Here is a 15818-nt window from a genome sequence, read left to right as displayed (position 1 = left end):
ATGCAGACATCATAATATGTAAACCTGCACATTAATAATTTTGATGGTTATGGTCAGGATGTATTGTATGAGAGAAAAATAAGTAAAAAATTAAAAAAAAAATTGTGATCTCACCCTTCAATTCAATGAAATCTAGAATCACCTAGGAGATAGGCCCCTGGTCTTGCAATTGGGGGGGGGGGGCGGGTATCCTGACTAGCTTAACTGAGGTGTGAACAGCCACCTACTGTGGGTGGCACCATTTTCTGGGCTGGAGTCCTGGATTGTAAAAATACAAAGGCTGAGAACAAGGTGTTGTTGCTCTGTGCTTCCTGACTGTGGAGTCAGGGTGGCCGACCAGCTGCCTCAGGCTTCGGTTCCTTTTAAACTTCTGTACTGTGGTGGACTGTACCCTTGACCTTGGAACCAGAATAACACTTTCCCCCTTAAAGCTGTGCAGCAACAGGGAAAGGAACTAAGATACCATGACCGCTTTTGTGCCTCCAGTGTCCTGGCCCCTCTTTTCATCAAGATGAAGAAGAACCTTGCTGGAATTTTCACTGACAAGCTTCTGAGTCTGTAAGTTAAGGTGAAGAAAACGGACATTTCCATAGTGCTCTATTACTGAGAACATCTTCATAATTCTTTTGTGTGGAGGACTTGAACTAGTTTGTTAGATTTATTCCCAGGCATTAAGGCAACTTCTATTGTAAATGATGTCTTATTTACATTTTTAGTTGCTTGATATGAAAAAAAAGAGTCTGATTCAGTACTCTATTATTTCTAGATATGTAATTTCCTGGGGTGGGTTCCAAGGATAAAAATTATATTAATTTTAAATTTATAGTCTTACTTCTTACTTTGCAGCAATTTTGTGTCTGTATTTTGTCACACCATGCTTTTTGGATCCTCAAGGAAACCCTGGCAGGAGATAACGCTTCAGCACCTCTCTCCTCCCCCCCCCCACTTTTTTTTTTTTTAACTTCAATGAGTCAAAAGTTTTATTTACCTTTATTTTAGATTTTACTTCTTGGCTTCTTTGGATTAATCAATAGCAAACAAATAAGTGAATATAGATAGTAATTAACTGAATGCTTCAGTTCAAGAATCTTGAAATTTAAAGTATTAAGAATTTCTGTTTCATCCTAACCCCAAATGAGTTTTTAAAGCAATCAAATCACTGCTATTTTATTCTTGAAGTTGAGTCAGTTCAGTTTACTTTATTGTTTGCAGCTTCATCAAAATTCTGAACAAGCTTGCCCTCTTCCTCCAGCAGCAAGTTGTGCTTTTCCATTGAATCTGCCAGGGCCCTGTAGTTTGTCAGTGCCAAGCTGGGTTAAGATCCTGGGTGGCATTTCTGTCAGCTGCTGTCCCACAGTGGCTGGGAATCCTGAAGTGTGTGTGTTGCCAGAAATGTCTGAATGTTAGTTCTATTCTGCAGTTTGCAACATACTAAACTTTTACACTGGCTATTGCTTACTCCTAACATCATTAACATCATAACTAGAGATTGAAAGTATTTGCTATAATAGAGCCATTTGAAAGCATTTCTTTCACTGGTGCACAACTGTGTATTGATATGGTTAGTTTCTTTGGTTTATCATGGGTTCTTTTACTTTGATGGAAATGAGACCTCTTAAGGGACTAGAGTTGGTTGTGGTGAGGTGTCAGGGAGACTAGCTTCTGATGTTGAAGTTAGTAGCTCCAAAAGAAACTCACAAACAGCTATCTATCCTTGGTGCCTATCTACAAGCCACACCCATGCTGGACTGCAGGAGCCCTCAGTACCTGGAGTTCCTCTTGGCTCTTCTCATCCTGCACCCTGGGCCATTCTACTGGACATGGTCTGTCTACCACTTACTTACTTTCTCTCTCTCTCTCTCTGTCATCTTCTCCCTCTCCCTCAACTCTTCCAGACGCCTCTGCCTGTACTATCCCTCATCTCTACAATAAAAAAAAACCTTCATCTTAACCATACTTCAGATCAGCTATGCCCTCGCTTTATACAGCAGTCAGACTTTCAACTTCCTCTTCCAACTTAATTAGTACTTAAAAAAGATGTGGAAGAAAGAAAGAAAGAAAGAAAGGAAGGATGGATGGATGGATGGATGGATGGATGGATCGATCAACTGTCTACCCAAAGGGCCTCCCAAGTCATGTTTCTGCAAGGGAGGGATCTGTTTTTGTTGCTCTGTATCCCCACTAGGGAGGTTTCCAGTTGGTTTTGGCCACTGAATAGAGTGTAGCGCAGTTGTGGATAGCCCTGGGGCTAGTTATATTTGACGTTAATTCCGTTCTGGTGAGTGGTTGCAAACAAAGAATGAATCAGCACTCAGGTGATTTCCTGTAAACCTGCTTCCCACCTTAATTTGTAAAATTAATTGTAAAATAAAGGAGAGATGTTGATTTGGCAGATAAAAGGGAAGGTGGAGATAAAAGGGAAGGTGGGGGAGAGAAAGAGAAAATGGAAGAGTGAGAGGACACAGAGGAGGAGGAAGAAGAAGAAAAGTGAAGTAGAAGCACATGGCTGGAGAAACCGAAAGTTCTAAGGGGTCTCATAGATGTGAAAGATGGTAGTGTAGTGGTAAATCTGCCGTGTTGTGTTTTCATTGCCGGAGCATATTTGGGTTGGAGAGATTTACTGCAACATAGCACACTGCATCTTTTCAGTTTCCCTAGTAGTACATCGCCTCAAGTATCTCTCCATTCACTCGTCTGATGAAGGTTTGTTATCCTTCATCAGTGCCTGCCCATCTCTCTTGCTCACACTTTAAATCAAATCTGTTCTTACCCTACAGCTGAGTTAAATTAGCCACGTTTAGTGTCACTCGTTGTTCAGACATGATTGTTTTGTAGAGACTTTCTTGATGTAGCTTTTCTCAGTCCCTTAACATTGTCTTTCATAAGTAGGAACTTTTATTCATAATGGTATTAGTTATAGCTTTCATGGATTATGTCTTTGGTTTTATTTAAAAGCAATACTATGCCTAAAATTATCTAGCTGTTTGGTTTGTTTATTGTGGTTTTTTTGGTAAATCCCTAATCTCTACACTTTGATAAAACCTACTACTACAATGTCATCCTTTATTTTATTTAAGTCATTATATAGTACACATGTGTTAGTGTACACAACTAAGAATAAATTACAATAAATGGATATTTCTTTAAGATGAATTCAAGTGGAAGTCTCCGCCATTGGTAGAAGTTATCTGTGGTGGTTTGAGTGAGAATAACCACCACAGGCTCATCTAGTTATTTCCATGCTGGTTTCCAGTTGGCCTGTTTGAAAGGGGTGTGGCCTTGTTGAAGAAGGCATGTCCCTGAGGGTAGGCTTTGAACCTTCAAAAGTCCATGCCAGTGTCTGTCCGTCTATGTATGTATGTATGTATGTATGTATGTATGTATGTATGTATGTATGAATGTATGTATGTATGTATGTATGCATGTATGAATGTATGTATGTATCTATGTCTATCTCTATCTGTATTTCTATCTCTTTTTCTCTCCCTCATTCTGCCCTCTCTCCTATCTGTCTGCTTGCCTATGTTTGCCTGCAGATCAGGAATATAAAGTGCTCAGCTCAGCTACTTCTCATTGCCATAAGTGGAACTATGCCCTCTTTTATGATGATAATGGACAAACCCTCTGCAACTGTAAACAAGCCCTCAATTTAAAAAAGACATGTGAATCTGAGCAAAATTTAATCACACCTCTATTGAGGTTATTCTCTCTTAATCTGTTGTTAATATGATCAGTTAGGTGGCTCCGTGGCTTAGTTGGCTAAAGCGCCTGTCTCGTTAATATGATCAGTTACATATACGGATTTTCTTGTAAGAAACTATACTAGCATACTTTCAATAAATTCAACTTGGACAAACTTTATTAACTTTACTTTTTTACAGAAAATTAGCTTTGATTTGCTATTATTTTGTTGAATGAGATAAAGTTATTACTTATTTTCCTATAGTTTTTTTTTTTTTCCGAGACAGGGTTTCTCTCTGTAGCCCTGGCTAGCCTGGACCTCACTTTGTAGACCAGGCTTGGACAGAACTGGTCATGGGAAGCATGTCTGGAGGATGCACACTGCCCTGCTCCTTTCCTATTTCTGTTTTCAGCCCTCCTGTGGTGAGCAACTTTGCCCTGCCCTGCTTTTCCACAGTCATACTTTGCCACAACAGCCCAGAAATGTGGCTGAAATTTCTAAAACCAAAATAAATTGTTTCCTAAACCATTTTTCCTAGGGACAAAAAACTGACACAGGCTTCTAAGTACAATTATTTATACCTTTCTGAAACCTAAATCATAAATGACTTCCAGAAACTTAGGATACCCAAGATATAAGATACAATTTGCTAAACGCATGAAATTCAAGAAGAACGAAGACCAAAGTGTGGACACTTTGCCCCTTCTTAGAAATGGGAACAAAACACCCATGGAAGGAGTTACAGAGACAAAATTTGGAGCTGTGACGAAAGGATGGACCATCTAGTGATTGCCATATGCAGGGATCCATCCCATAATCAGCTTCCAAATGCTGACACCATTGCATACACTAGCAAGATTTCGCTGAAAGGACCCAGATATAGCTCTCTCTTGTGAGACTATGCCAGGGCCTAGCAAACACAGAAGTGGATGATCACAGTCAGCTATTGGATGGATCACAGGGCCCCCAGTGGAGGAGCTAGAGAAAGCACCCAAGAAGCTAAAGGGAACTGCAACCCTATAAGTGGAACAACAATATGAACTAACCAGTACCCCGGAGCTCTTGACTCTAGCTGCATATGTATCAAAAGATGGCCTAGTTGGCCATCATTGCAAAGAGAGGCCCATTGGACACGCAAACTTTATATGCCCCAGTACAGGGGAACGCCAGGGCCAAAAAGTGGGAGTGGGTGGGTAGGGGATGGGGGTGGGTGGGGATGGGGGGACTTTTGGGATAGAATTGAAAATGTAAACGAGGAAAATACCTAATAAAAAAAATGACTTCCAAAGTAGCTTCCCAGTTCTTAAACTGCAAAATGCACACCATATGCCTCAAAGGAGAGCTGGGACTGCAAGCCAGAATCCCGTGTTTCTGACAAAGAGGATCTACTGTGCTTTGAAAAAACACGGCCCTGGCAGGAGAGCTTCGGGTTTCCCTCTACTCTCACAGCAAGCTACAGAGCTACAATAGGCTCCAAGCACAGGAATCCATGGAAGGCCTATTCCAAGATGTACAGTGGGTCACTAAGCTTAAGAAAGTACTCAGCTTTATAACCTACTGTTAACTATGCACTTAACACACACCATGGCCAAAATTTACTGCTTCAGACCACTCAGTCAAGCAGCATATTTCTTTTCTTTTACAATTTTGTCGAGAGATCTGTTGTTACCATTGATCTTAGCAACTTCAGTAGAGTAGTGTTTCTTTTCTTGCTAGACTGAGAGCTGTTTACCATCACACCTACAGAAGTGCCCTGTGGCTTCCGAGTTGGCATAGCTGAACTGCCAGTGCTTATGCTTTATGGTTGTGATGCACGGCACAAGTTACGCGAATACAAGCTGATACACCAGCATAGGAGGGACTGGGTACTACATACAGTACTCTGAACAAGGGATGATTCAGGTTCTGGGTGGATGTAAAGCGTAAAGAACAGGTTCCTCACCATGCACACAATAACGTACACTTAAAGTATGAGTCATCTCAGGAATTTTCTTAGTACTTTTAGACTTTCCTTGACTGGGTAACTGAGACTACAGAAAGCAGCATAGTAGCTGGGGATGAGCTGGGGTGGAGTTGGTGCATTAGATGACAGAGCTCCTGAGTGAGAAAGTCCACTGTACAGGGCAAATGCCCTCCCTCATTCACAGCATCTCTTAGATGTCCAAGATTTGTCCACAACAGCCTTGGGTTATGCTTACTATTTCAAAATAATCATTATCTGCTCATAAAAAAAAAGTCCCAATCCAAGTACAGCTGGAGGCTTCCCACAATGGCGCCTCTTCTTTTCCAGAGTCGGATGTGCCAGAGACCATATGACTACTTTCTACTTCAAACTTGAATCCTCTTTCCTAGTAAAGGCTAGATAAAATCCAGAAACCCCATTATAGAATGGGGAAAAGTTTATGCTTGAACCAAAGTTAAATATCCACATAGTGAAGTAAGCTATTCAGTTTATCAAATTTACATGGGAAACAAACAGGGTTTTACCGGCAAAGTCCACTATACACACATACACAGTATGATTATCGTCAACTAGACAGGATTAAAAATCAGCCTGGAAATATGCCTGTGGAGTATCTAGGAGGATATTTCTAGAAAGTTTAACTGAGTAGAGAGGATCTACAGTAAATGTGAATGGCATTATCTCATGGGCTGGGGTCCTGGACTGACACAAAAAGAAAAGGTGACCTGAGAACCAGCATTCGCCTCTGTCTGCTTCCTGACTGTGGACACACTGTAACCAGCTGCCCTAAGTTCTTGCTGCCAAGATCTTCCCAACATCGTGAACTGTTCTGACAAATTGTGAGCCAAAGTATGGCTTCCTTCCTTCAGTTGCTTTTATCAGGCACGTTGTTACAGAGTGAGAAAGTAACTAATACACAAGTGACTTAATTGTAGACTTTTGGTTGGGACCACAGAGGGAAATTCCCATTTCTAATTAATAGCTAATAAAATAACAAATATTCTTCCAACACAATCAGATTCAAACAGGTCTCATTTTATCACAAATGGAAATACACAAATAATGTGATGGCAGCCCCAGAAGTACAGGGATAGTCTAAATTCTAATGTCTTCTCTTGTATTATTGAATGCTGCCTTTGTAAAGTAAGGTAATATGGTTAGTTTTAACTGTCATAGCAACAAGAATGAAACTAAAACAGTAAAATCTACCTTTACTTCAAACAATGTTTACTATTTTCTTAGATCTAATTTATCTGTAGAAGAGAATCATGATTAAGTAGTATGTCCTATCTTCTAAGGAATAGCTCAAACCCAGAATGCTATCCATCTCCATCTTTTCTTTTATGGGGTGGGGAGGGGTCTTAGTATGTATCCCAGGCTAATGTTCAATGAGGGGGAAGGGGGTTTCAGTACATATCCCAGGCTAAGGTTCAAATTTGGGGTCCTTCTGTTTCAATCTCCCAAGAACTAGGATTATATCATGATCATTACAAGAGATAGAAAAATCTCTATCATTAGCACATTTTCCTGTTCATTTATTCATTTTACCCAAAATAAATGTGAAATGAGTGAAAACTGAGTGTCCAAGATCATCTTTAACCTAACGTATAAGACACTGTCTGCCATTTAACATATTTCAAAGCATTAATCTGGAGGTAATCTAGACTATACCATCTCAAAGGCCCTAGCGTAATGTTTGAAAAACAAGTGATGTGAAAAATGTTTTCAACAACAGTAAGTTTTTAAAAAGGCTTTATGATTATTCTGACACCTCTCTGCAGGCTGCCCAAATACCAGGGTTCATAATGTTCAAAAATAAATGTCTTATTATTTCCTTTATAGTACTAATATAACATTACATAAAAATTAAAAACTTTACCAAGACAAACTCTTTAGCAAAATAGTAACAATTAAGCACCTATCTAAGTAAGTGACTAAAAAAATATTCTTAATATCATCTAGGAAATTATTACTAACCTGCTGAGGAGTAATAGTATCTCTGTAACTTGGTAAAATTTTTAGGGTGACACTTCCACTAATATTTTTCAATAATTCTTGTAATTCCTTTGGATTGTTTCCAACCTCATGACCATTGACTTCCTTAATGATATCTCCCACGTGAAGCAGACCTTGTCGATCTATCATTCCTCCATGAAGGATTCGGGCGATTACCAGATCATTATTTTCAACTCTAAATGTTACACCCTATAGAAAATTGAAAAAACAAACAAACATGCAAACATCAACGAATACAAGCAAAATAATTCTGAAACCAGGCTGGTGAACTCTGTTCCCATGTCTTTTCCTGTCCAATCTCAATAAAGTGCAGTTGTGATCTCAGAGACCAGCCATTTTAAGGGTTAGCCCTTAAAATCTAGTTGTATTCCACAGACAAAGGGAGCAGTAGAACGTGCTGACTTGTCCTGGTTGCCACATCACTCTTTTTAGGAACCACAAGTAAAAAGTTTAAGAGGAAGTAATTAACTTCACTACTTTGTACTTTTTAATACTTCAGTATAACTTACGTATATGCTTTAAATTTTAAAATTTAGATATATTTAAGTTTATTAAATTTATATACTTTAAAATTTAAAAACAAATTTCTTGGTTTGGTGTTATTATTACTAAACAAACAGACAATTTCTAAAAGGCTGTGAAGAAATAAAACTGTTTTCCTGTTTCCCACTGGTCTATTTATAGCTTCTAAGTCAGTTTAAGGTTTCATTTTGATTACATTTCCTAGGCTACAAGATGGACAGATTGTCTGCTGTGTATTTCTATGAAGGCCAACAAGACTGATGGAAGGAGCAGGGGTGGTTCCCACAGTGTATCAGGAGCAGCCTGGGCAGCGCTACAACTCAGATTAAGACAGCAATCACTTGTCTACTCACCAATGGCTCTCCAGCTTTTTTGTGAATACCGAGAATACGGATGGCATCTACTGGCAATTGATTATTGAGAGAAGGAATATTCATTTCTGGGCTGGAAGGAGGCGAATCATAACACTTTGATGCCACAATATCATGGGCCTCCAGGAGCGACTGTAAGGAGTCAAAACACCCAGTGATTATTAGCTACTGGTGGAACAAGTTGCTAAAAATAATTTATTAGTTCATTATCACTGTAGAGTACTAAAAGTTTCTAAGGACACATTATTAAATTCCCAACATGAATTATGTCAAATACATATATAGTCCTTTTTGAAAAAGTAAAATGAAATCATTTTATTATCATAATATCATATTCAGGTTTTCAGATTTGAAGAGACTAGTAGAATTTAGTCACATATTTTTATTTTAAAGTGTTATGTTCACTGGAAACCAAACCTGGGTTTCAAAACCTGGCAGAGGGAGGTGACAAATTTCCTATCAGCAGGGTCATCATCCTCTTCTGTCTTTACCACTAATCCCTATCTATAAGGTACCAAAAAAAAAAATCTGACTGATTAAAGACTCTAATTTTTATTATGTTGGTATATTAGCAGTATGATATACTTTGGACATGTTCAAAAGGTATGCTAAAATACCTACGAGAAAAATATCAGCGACTTCCATCACTAGTAGGAATTTGCATATTACCAATTGAGGATTTAGTCTATAAAAGATAAACTAAAGGAAGGGAAAAAGAATGAGAAATGGTTCCAGATATAATGTCTCGAATGTATGCTATTGTGGATGATTTTGAGGTAGTTGTCCAGGAATATCATTTTTATAGTAAATATTTTAAAAATTCCTTATCCTAAAGGAGTTAAGTTTTAATTCACTACTTGCAATAACACTAAGTTAAAAAATTTCTAAGTATGCAGAATACAAGTTAAAACATAATAAATGAAACCAGAAGAGGGTGGCAAGTATCAACACATTCAAGAAATAAACAATCTGGGTTTCAGCTTAGTTGGCAATTTCTGAAAATTTCATAAAGTCATTTACAAAGATATTGTAAAACCAGCCTTGGGAAAATAGCAGAGAAATGTGTGCTTGATCCCAACCTGAGTACTGTGCAAGATTCCTAGCGTGCACGTAAGAAGCTGCGTAGAGTAGTGCATGCCTGGGTCCCAGCTCTGGGAAGTGGGCACAAGAGGATAGCTCTGGCCTGGCTGGCCAACCAGTGATAAACTGTCTCAAAAAAGAGACAAAGAGGACAAGGGAGGGAGGGAGTGAGGAAGGGAAGGAGGAAGGGAGGAGAGTAGCTGAGGAAAACACACATCAGACTTTGCTCATTAGATTTTGCATATATGAACACAGGTGAAACATACATGGAAACATACATACACACATCAAAAAACTCAGAAAGGAAAAGAACTTAGAAATCTGTATGAGAGTTTTTCCTATAAATGTTGGAAGCTACTCAAAGCTCTAACCTGGGCTTCTATTTTGAGGTAGAGTTTTTGCTCCTGTGACTACATGAAACACTATTAATATAATTTTATCTCTCTGGTCAAGAATTTTTCAGGAGCTCCATATTTGTATACAAAAAGGCTGCTCACCCCTGGTTAAAGTCAGGATAATTTGAATGCCAAAAGGACTAACTATTCTATAGAATTGAAACTCCACATTTAGAGGAAAAAAAAATTAACCACCCAACCAACCCAGGTACATAAAATTATTTAGCAAAGAAAAGGACTAAAAGGCTCACTTGTTACTAATTGAAGATGATGTTTTCATAAAAGCTGGTAAAGAATAGTACTGATCATTTTGCCACCTTCCCAGTAGGAAATATTACAGGCAGAAGGCCAGCTGGAGATAAACTCAGGGTTCACAGAACAATGCCAGCTCACATATATAAAATGACACAATTTGGAAATGCTATTTTGTAATCTCTATTGAAAATATTGATTTAGGCAAGGATTATTAATTTGTGTTTATGTACAGAAGTAGTTCTCAACTTTCCTAATGTTGTGACGCTTTAATCCAGTTCCTCATGTTGTGGTGACCCCAACTATAAAATTATTTTCATTAACACTTTATAACTGCAATTTTGCTAGTGTTATGAATCATAACATAAATTCATGTTTGTTTGTTTGTTTTCTGGTGGTTGTAGAACCCTGAAAGAATCATTAAACCTCTAAAGGAGTGAGACCCAAAGGTTGAGAACCACTGATCTAGAGGTAACTGGTTGTAAGAAAATTAACATTAGTATAGTGTTGGCCTGCTATGGTGACACACGCTGCAGGCTGAGGCCCGCTTGTGCTATGTAAGCAGACCCATCGCAACAAAGAAACAAGCACCGTGCCCACCCCCATAAGACAGCATCTGTGAAACAAAACAATAACAGTACACTCGATTACTTCCCAGGGGAGAGAATTTCAAAGAAAGGATAAGATGTCGCAGCCTGTAATCAAGGTACCCATTTCAGTCCCAATAGGTAGGGAATCAGGTATTCTACATTTTCCGATACTCATTTTGCATCATCATTTAAGGTGCATTCAAGTTCAACGTAATGTGTTTCAGAACTGAGTCAGTCATTAATCCTCTAGTGAGAACTTGTAAAAGTGAATACCACATCAGAAGACCAAGCAGCTCGAATCAGGACGTGGGGCTCTTGGCAAGGGGATCCCACACAGACTGTTAATTCATATGTGTAGTGTCCTGGCCCTCAAGATAACACTTCACACTGCCTTACATAAACTCAATTACTTAGCCTCTATCATAAAGTGGTTTTAAAAAGCAAAAGAGTATTACTATCTAATTTTGAGGACAAAGAGTGCAGAGAAAACAGTGTCACTTTCTTTTTCTGCTAAGATGCAATGTCTGTCACAGTGAGTGAGCACGCATGGCTGACGTACTCCTCCGGATTCCACTCACTTGTTACTTTCCTCCTCCTCCTCCTCCTCCTCCTCCTCCTCCTCCTCCTCCTCCTCCTCCTCCTCCTCCTCCTCTCTACTGCCACACACTCTTATTACAGGGTGAAAATAAAAACTCCCCATTGTCTCTGCTCTGAAGTGCCCTTTTCTTTGTGAAACTGCTTAACTTACTCACAGGTCAGTTGTTTTTTTGACTCTATAGAATGAAGAACACTATGTGACAGTCCCTATCGCTAGACAAACCTTTCCTGTCATCTTTTCATCATGGGTTTCACTGAATTCACCCTGATCCTGAAACAATTTTTAAAATGTTCCATACTAGAATAAAAGCGGAATGAGAAACAGTGATATTGATGACGAAAATGGCCACCGAGATGGTTCAGAGGGTAAAAGCTCCTGCCACAAACCCTGATGACCTGAGTTCAGTCTCAGGGACCCACACGGTAAAAGGGAGAACAGACTCCCAGGGGTCTTGACCTCCATATATCTACCATGGTGATATCTGCCATGGTGATATCTATCTGCCATGGTGATATCTATCTGCCATGGTGATATCTATCTGCCATGGTGATATCTATCTGCCATGGTGATATCTGCCATGGTGATATCTATCTGCCATGGTGATATATATCTGCCATGGTGGGTGCCCCTCACCCAGTAATTAAAAAAAAAAAAAAAAGCCAAACAAACCAACCCAGGCAGTGGTGGTGTCACAGCGAGGAGAGCTTTTCCTAGGAGGATGTCTGAAGGTGAGTCAGGGTTAACTGATGATACCAAGGAAAAGCCAAAGTTATTTCTTTCTGTGGCAAATACTGTGTATTTCTGGGCTGAACATAGCCATGTGTGTGTGTTGACGTTCCTTTAGCCTCAGGATATTAAAATACCTAAGTTAGAACTTAAAAACAAGCCCCAAATAGCACTGAATGACTTCAGCGTGGAAGTTAGCTTCTGAGGAGGAAGCCGTGGGAAGAGGGCATGGGGCAGGTTACCTGGAAGTGAGGCTCCTTGAGTATCCCAACTAGCTCTGCCACATTTTCATCCACACTAATCAGAGGAGTGATATCTTCAAGAATTTCATTCACTAATTCCAAGTTATTGTCACTCACAGCTTCTAACTTTGAATCTTCAAGTCTCTCATGAGCCTGAAAAGATAAGAGGGGATTAAAGGAATCTTGCTGATATTACCCTGGTTTATAATTTCTTAGTTCTGAAAGATATTAGAGGGTAGGCAAGGTGGTTAGCTGGGGTAAAGGTACTGGCTGCCAAGCCTGACAACCTAAGGTTTATCACTGGGACCAACAGAGCAGGAGTGAACTGACTCCTGAAACATGTCCTCTGACCCCCACACAAGCACTGGGGTATGTCTACACGTACACACAAATATAAGAATAAAAATTAGAGGTTTAATTTACTAAAGCCATATTTAATATTTTAATCACAGGCAACAGATAGATTTTATAAATAAACTATAAAATATGACAACTTTAGTCTCTAAACTGTGAAATACTCATTTTTATAATAACTACTTAAAAAATGAATAGGACAAATGTTATCTAAAGATCATGCGATATCCTCTACTTTCCAACTAGGTATCTAATAGAGGCTTGAACTCTGCATAGTGTTATGTTTTATTAAAGCAAATGATTAAGTATAAAAAAGAATAAAAATATAATCATTATTCATGTAAATATTTTTAAATGATTTAAAGAGGAAGTGAATCAGGCATATCTCTTTAATCCCAGTCCTGGGGAATCTACGAGGGCAGGTTGGTTGTTTGAAGCCAGTGCCTGCTCTACAAAGAAGTTCCATCTTGAAAACAAAATCTAGACATACAGATGAACACACACACACTCACACACACACACACACACACACACACCAAAGAAAAACAAAAAGCATCATGCAGATACCTGAAGCTACTATTTTTCATATTTAAGAATCTAGGCTAGGGATACGGAGCAGTGGTAATATCCTTTCTTAATGCATATTGAGTTTAATACCTAGCAATGAAACATCAATTCAGAGGAGGTAGTTCTTGAGCAGGTCTTAGATCTCATACTTTGATTAGGAGGATAGCTCCCTCAATGTATGTTCCTTGATAAAACAAAACAAAACGAAACAAAGAAAAACCAAACCCACAGTCTTTTCTTTCTATGTGCCCACACTATTTCTGACTCAGACATTTTAGAATACTGGTTTAGGAGTAAAGTGGAATTCTAATTCAAACCCAGGAAGGTTACACAGCCTCCATCCTTCACATTTTCTTTTGACAAATAGTTGTTCACTAATTCTAAAGAAAGAGAACAGCTAATTACTAAGACTTAATTCATAAAACCACGTAGGATGACAGATCACACTGATGCTTTGTAAACCATTTCTGTAAGTGCTGAACAGAAATCCTCATGTCCAGTATCATCCTGCTGTGATGTTTCTCATGTTGTATGTATCACCAGGCAGTTGTATGTATCACCAGGCAGTATAGACCCCCGAGAATCCAAACAGAATATCTGTAACTTGTAACTTGTAAATGATGGTCATTTTGTTTGCATTATGTTTTTTTTTTCAATGTGATTTATTTACCAGAGTGATTTTTTTCCCCAAGAGAGACAAGTAAATTCCCTTTTCTATGTTGCCCAGACTGGCTGTGAACTCTGGGCTCAAGAACTCTTTCTGCCTGGGGATCGTGAGTAGTGGGGACACTTGTGTGAACCAGCACACCCAGCAAAGTAAGCTCTTAAATGGAAGAGATTTTAAGATAGACTTCAGGAGAAAACATCTTGAAAGTTATCAAACACTGATAAAGCAGCAGACTTGATTAAACATGAGGGAAGTCAAAAGACTTACTGTGATTTAAATACACAATTCTATTTGAATCTGGTTAAGAAAAAATTTGCAAAGACTAGAGAAAATACAACAATGTGTGGCTGGAGACCCCTTCAGTTTTCCGAAGCTTGGAAACTTCTGCTGACTTCTGCTTTAAGAAGCATGCTCTAGCAGGGCAGCTGGGCCGTTTGTTCAGTATATCCCTTCCCATGGGTGTCTGGTGCTCCACGGCCTCAGAATCCCACCTCGGCCCTGACTTAAATGCTTTTCTTCTTAGAAGAGCTGTAAAGACCCCATTTCTCTAGGACACAGATACCTGTGTTCAGGCACCAAGTCAAAAGTTTTAAGTGTTACCTGTGTAAGTCACGTGATTACCATGTCTAAGGCTGTTTGTAAACTGCTTCAATTCAGGCCTTCAGTACAGAGCTGACTTGGATATTTCCCTTAAAGGCAGACAAGGGAGTGTCTCTAGAGGGTACAACTGGAAGACACCCCAAACATACCCAAAAGTTCCTTCAGATCATAGACTGGGTTTCTGGAAATAAAGACTCTCAGTATAAAGTACGTAAATTCTCAAGGGCTTTAGTGAAATTATGGCTAGTCTCTTTAATATGGAGAAACGATTTCTAAAATATATTCAAGATCAATTTCACAGCCAGGCATGGTGGCACATCTGTGATAGAAACACTTGGGAGGGGAAAGCAAGAGGACCAGGAGTCCAAGCCATTCTCAGCTACACAGTGAGTCTGACACGAGCTGGAGACATCAGAGTCCATCAAATGTTTTTAAAAGATCAATTTTATTTCTCCGAGAACAGAAATACAGGCCCAATGTTATAACATAGTTATTAAAATTCTGAGGCATTGTAAAAAGCTTGGGACCTCTTAATTACTTTAACACCAAAACTTATTCGGTAATTTTCAGAAGCTAAGTGCCCACTTGAACTTAGTTCATCAAACTAACAGGGTCACAGGAAACCAGTTAAGAGCAGGTGCTCGTAGAACACACCCCCATGGATCGCTGTGAGTTTGAGGCCAGCCTGGTCTACACAGCAAATTCCAGGTAAGCAGCAAGGGCCAGAATAGTACATAGACCCTGTATTAAAAAGGAAAAGGAAAAGAAAAGAAAATTAAAGGGGCAAATGAGTTTTTCTTTCAGAAAAGGCAGTACTGAAAACCAGGATAGCTTAATAAAAATGCATCTCACCTGTCATTAGCAGGGAAGCATAGGCCACAGCCGATGATGGAGAGGTCTGGGATCTGACAAAACTGTGGCCTAGCATTCTTAAAATGACTAGCCACAATGTCACTAAAACTCTCCTTGAGATTTTCTGTATTTTATATTGAGAGTCTTTATTTCCATAAATGCAGTCTATGATATGAAGGAACTTTTGGGTATGTCTGAGTTGTTCTATAGATCCTAGTCACCATGTGCACCTTAGAAAAATGAGCTGAGAATTTCTTATACAACTTCTGGCTCTTTTATTCAAGTACTGTCCTTGCATACTTGCAGACAGAAATTTTTTTAAATATAGTTACTAAAAATAA

At 39.0% G+C, this 15818-nt stretch overlaps 1 protein-coding gene across 9 annotated transcripts in view; it reads right to left on the bottom strand.

The window, feature by feature from the left end:
• Positions 1-15818, bottom strand: part of Mpp6 (membrane protein, palmitoylated 6 (MAGUK p55 subfamily member 6)) — an 88927-nt gene that overhangs the window by 27883 nt on the left and 45226 nt on the right. For all 9 annotated transcript variants that reach the window (XM_030255518.1, XM_030255516.1, XM_030255517.1 and 6 more), the window contains 3 exons: positions 12438-12590; positions 8537-8686; positions 7623-7850 (listed from right to left, as the gene is read on the bottom strand). In XM_030255518.1, the coding sequence (XP_030111378.1) occupies positions 7623-7850; positions 8537-8686; positions 12438-12590 (531 nt within the window). The remainder of the gene's footprint in view (positions 1-7622; positions 7851-8536; positions 8687-12437; positions 12591-15818) is intronic.

The sequence above is a fragment of the Mus musculus genome, chromosome 6 (genome assembly GCF_000001635.26).
Source record: "Mus musculus strain C57BL/6J chromosome 6, GRCm38.p6 C57BL/6J".
Classification (NCBI taxonomy): domain Eukaryota; kingdom Metazoa; phylum Chordata; class Mammalia; order Rodentia; family Muridae; genus Mus; species Mus musculus.
The sequence above is the reverse complement of the archived record's forward strand: the minus strand, read 5'-3'. Positions and strand labels throughout refer to the sequence as shown.